The sequence below is a fragment of the Rhea americana genome, unplaced genomic scaffold, assembly GCF_003343005.1.
Source record: "Rhea americana isolate MKP2758 unplaced genomic scaffold, rheAme1 scaffold_496, whole genome shotgun sequence".
In the NCBI taxonomy this organism is placed as follows: Eukaryota; Metazoa; Chordata; class Aves; order Rheiformes; family Rheidae; genus Rhea; species Rhea americana.
The window spans coordinates 141,438-145,709 of NW_028186641.1; the positions used below are offsets into that span (position 1 = coordinate 141,438).

At 51.3% G+C, this 4,272-nt stretch overlaps 1 protein-coding gene across 1 annotated transcript in view; it reads left to right on the forward strand.

The window, feature by feature from the left end:
• Positions 1–3,842: 3,842 nt before the first annotated feature.
• The window catches only part of ATP1A1 (ATPase Na+/K+ transporting subunit alpha 1), a 28,484-nt gene continuing 28,054 nt past the window's right edge, over positions 3,843–4,272 (forward strand). The window contains exon 1 of the mRNA XM_085317302.1: positions 3,843–4,077. Within this exon, the coding sequence (XP_085173428.1) occupies positions 4,066–4,077 (12 nt within the window). The 5' untranslated portion in view covers positions 3,843–4,065. The remainder of the gene's footprint in view (positions 4,078–4,272) is intronic.

Here is a 4,272-nt window from a genome sequence, read left to right on the forward strand (position 1 = left end):
AAGCCTTTTGAGTATCTCCAGAGAAGGAGATGCCACAACCTCTCTGGGCAACYTGTTCCAGTGCTCTGTCACTCTCACGGTAAAGTTTGTCCTCATGTTCAGATGGAACTTCCTGTGTTTCAGTTTGTGCCCGTTGCCTCTTGTCCTGTCACTGAGTACCGCTGAAGAGTCTGGCCCTATCCTCTTGACACCCTCCCTTAAGATATTTTTATACCTTGATAAGATCCCCTCTCAGTCTTCTCTGCTTGAGTGGAAGCTGTTGTATCCAGCAACAAGAGCAAAGGGCTTTCCGACCCTTGGACTCTTACCTAGAATCTGCTAAAGTTTTTCTGCATGCCTGCCTTCTTCTCTCCGTGACTCTGCTTTCCCATCCCTAAGATGGGCACAATAAAACTCCCTGCTGCAAAACACTCTCTGGGTCTCAAAGTAAAAAATGCTACAGAAGGATTATGTGATGTACATGCTATTAATAACAGCAGTAGGCATTCATATAAGGCCTGCACTATTTTCATAATGCCCATCTTCTCCACTCATTGCATCCAGTACTACCTACCCCTAGAATTTGAGCAGCCCACAACTGCACCACAAACAATGAAGGGTTAGAAGGACATTTTATATATATATATATATATGTATAAATACATATACGTGTGTGTATATATACATATAAAACACCAACTCTTCAAAAAAGATTCACAATTACTCCCAGCCTGAATTGAGCGGGACTCACAAGCCATAGAGCAAGAATTTTCAGGTATTGAAACCTGACTGGATTTAATCCACTGGCAAGAGTGAAGTTCCCTGCATGTTATCTCTACTTCTCTCAGTCATCCTGCCAACATATCAAAAAGAGTTTCTAATTGCTTGTAGATACTGAAATCAGAACTTTCCTGTTTTTTCTAAAGCTAATCTCTCTTACAATTGTTTTGGGAGGAGAATACAAGTACTTTACCCTCAATGTCTGATTTTAAACAATGATTTTTCCTTTGATCCTTATGGATTTGATCTTAATTTAAATCACTGCCAGTGAGAGAACTGGGATGAATTTTTCTCCTGAAAGAGATACTAGGTGTAAGTTTACAACATCATCATTGYACACTACAGTTTCATGTCATGAAGAAATAGCAACACATCAAGTATCCCAAAGCAAACAGATCAAATTTACAGTATTCCAACTCAGCTATACTGTTTAGGCCATAGCTGTTTCAATTCAAGTGGCAAAATGTCTTGGAAGTTTTTTGGAGGTTTTTTAGTGTCACATATAAGATGCTTCACAGCTACACTGAAAGAAACTGAAGTTTAATAAGGAGTGAAAATCAAATGAGTAGGTGATTTCAGTTCAGAAATTTCTAACCAGTTCCTAATACCTCCCTCAGCTGGCAAGATCTAGCCCTTTACGGGAAGTCTTAAAAGAAAGCCTGAAAGMTGAGTAATGAGAGCTAAATGAGAGCTCTGCCTTGGGGTCAAGATGGTGCAGCTTTGGAGGGAGACTGCTGTTCAGAYGCCATGTGTTTTCTAGGTAAACGGAAGGCTTTTGTCTGTAAGTCTGTCAAAACAGTGCCAGATCCAATAAAGACCATCAGCGGCATAAAACAGATCTCAGGCAGAAGGCTAGAAATGTGACTCCAAAACCCCCTTCTTCCTTGCCCTCTAAAAATGCATCTGAGCTCACCACAGGTTTTTACTTTAAAGTTGACTATATTCAGTCCCAGCAGTGCCTCAGCACCCTACAGGCCAAGCCATTCSTAAGCCCAGCTGGAATCCCAAAATGCAGTGTTCATTTGTCTGCATGGCATCAGCTGTGAGATCCACTCATGGCTCTCAAAGAAGGTCTAACAGGCAGTGACAGAACCAAGCTTCACAAATGCTGTGGAGCCTCCTACCAACCAGCCAGGAGATGGTTTTAGTGGCATCTCTATCCCTTGCATACAAGGGWCTGTTAGCAAACAGGTTGATCACAAAGGTCTTGTCCAAGACCTGAAAGGCTTAAGTTTGCTGCTGAGGGGAGTTTCAAACCCTGCTTACTAGGATACCTGAATGCAAGTTCTTCTGTGCGAGAAAGTTCTCAGCGCTCCCAAAGCTAATCCAGTGTGTTCTGGCCCACAGATGAAGTAACCTCCTGTGGGGAAGAGGCCCCTGAAACACTTCCATGGTGGATTGGGTATTTCCCAGCTCATACGTGGTCCTGTAAGCTCTGCTAAATTGTCATGAACAAAAAACAGCAGATGCTTTAATTTTCTTTGCTGGTGTACAAAGACAGAACTAAAAATCAAACTGATCACACACAGAGTAGCAACTTTGGCATCTGTTTTTCCCAGATTTTTAAGTACAAAAGGGATGATAAGGATCACCTAGTCAGASTTCCTGAGCAATATAGAGCATAGAAGCCTGCCCCATAACTTTTTGCTGAGTTCTGACCACAATCTGTAGTAATTATTGAAGTTTAAAGCCTTTAGAGCTATTTCTGTCAAGTTTATTCACATCTGCTGGCATACAGATGAACTTTAACCTTAGGTTAGCAGGTTTCATTTCAGGCATCRTGTCACCCCAGCCTTCCAAGCATCCAATGTGGTAGCAGAGAATAAGAGAGCGACTTTGATGGAAAGGCACTGCCTGAGGTCTTGAATCATTAAAGCAGAGCTGGCTTCAAAGTTAGATGGGATTGCCCAGAGCCTGGTCAAGCCAGCCTGTGACACCTGCAAGGATAGCAATGCACCCGCCTCTCTGGGTACAAGCCCCAGTGCAGCACCACCCTCACAAGCAAAAGAAGTCAACTCCAAGTCAGTACATCCTTTGCTAACACTTATATACTCTGTGACAAGCCACGGGGCCAGATCTGAGCACATCCCATTCCTTTTGGTTCAGCCCCGTTACAGACCAGTGATCAGGAACAGCCGTACAGCGTGCGTTCCTCCCTGCAGCGCTGCGGAAACCAGAAAGGGGAAGAGCAATGGGGAGGGAAGCCCACGGTCCTCCTCGGTGTGACCACGTCACCATCCTGACACGGCATTTGGCACTAAGCAGCACTGCTCACCCACTGCTTCAACTCAAGCAGGGCTTCCTGGTTGTTCTTGGGGAAAAACAAGAGCTGTGTTGCCTCCGGGACTGTGTTTTGCAGGGGAAACTCACTAGCTTATCTGCCCTTCGGTGCTTTCTGATGTTCTGTCAGGGTATCAGTGGAGAGTGGTTGGATTTCGGAAGGCAAGGATCTTTCTACCTGTGGCTCAAAAACGCCAGGGAGTGATTCAATATTTGCTTAAGGAATGCAAAGGATACAGCACAGTCGGTTCCTACTGTGACCTTGGAGACTCCTGTCGCCACGTAATTTCAGTGACTGTAAATAACGGCCGTTAGCGATAAATTACGTAAATCTCACCCCACTTCAGAGTTCCTGGGAAAGCCGGCGCAGTGGGGAACGAGCCCAGGCACCCTCGGGCCGGCGCTGCCCGACATGGCGGCGGCTCCGGCGGCCCCGCGAGAGGCTCCGCGCGGGCCGGCGGCCGCGCCGCAGCGCCCCCCGCGCCGCGCCGCGCTGCGCCGCAGCGCAGCGCAGCGCCCTCAGCCGCCCGCCCCTGCCCTCCCCGTTTCGCCCCGGCTGCCGGCCCCAGGCAGCCAAGGTGAGCCCCAAGGAGCACCCGCGGCCGGCGGGAGGGGCCGGGCCCGCTGGCAGCGCTCCCGCCTACGAGTCGTTTCCCCCCCTTCCCCCGCGATTACCGCCGCCCGCGGGCGCGGAGGGGCGGCGCGCAGGGGCGGGCYGGGGCGGGGCGGCGCGGCACAGAGAAGGCTCTTTATGCGGCGGGAAGCTAGCCGCGTTTGGAACAACGGGTGGCTGCAGCGAGAGCGCGGAGCTATCCCGGCGGGGGCAAGGGCAAGGGGGGCGGGGGAGTGGAAGGGARGAGAGGCGGCGGCAGCAGCAGCAGGAAGGCACGGAGGAGGACGGAGCCGCGGGCGGAGCGCCGCCGCTGCTGCTATTGTTCCGCACCAGGCGCCAGCCGGGACACGTGGCGCCGCTGAGCCCCGCACCGCGCTTGCATCTGCGGGTCCCGCACGCAGCCGCCCGGCACCATGGGCAAGGGGGTGAGCAGGGGCGGCCGCTGAGGGGATGCGGAGCGGCTGAGGGGCTAGCCGGGGCGGGCTGGCGCCCCTCGAGCGCGCCCCGGCGGCGGCGTGAGCCGCGGCGGGGCGGAGCGCATGCCCGGGGCGTGGGCATGCAACCGGGAGTGGGAAATTCAAGGAGCCGGAGCGGGAGCCAGGGCTGGTCGCCGGGCGGGC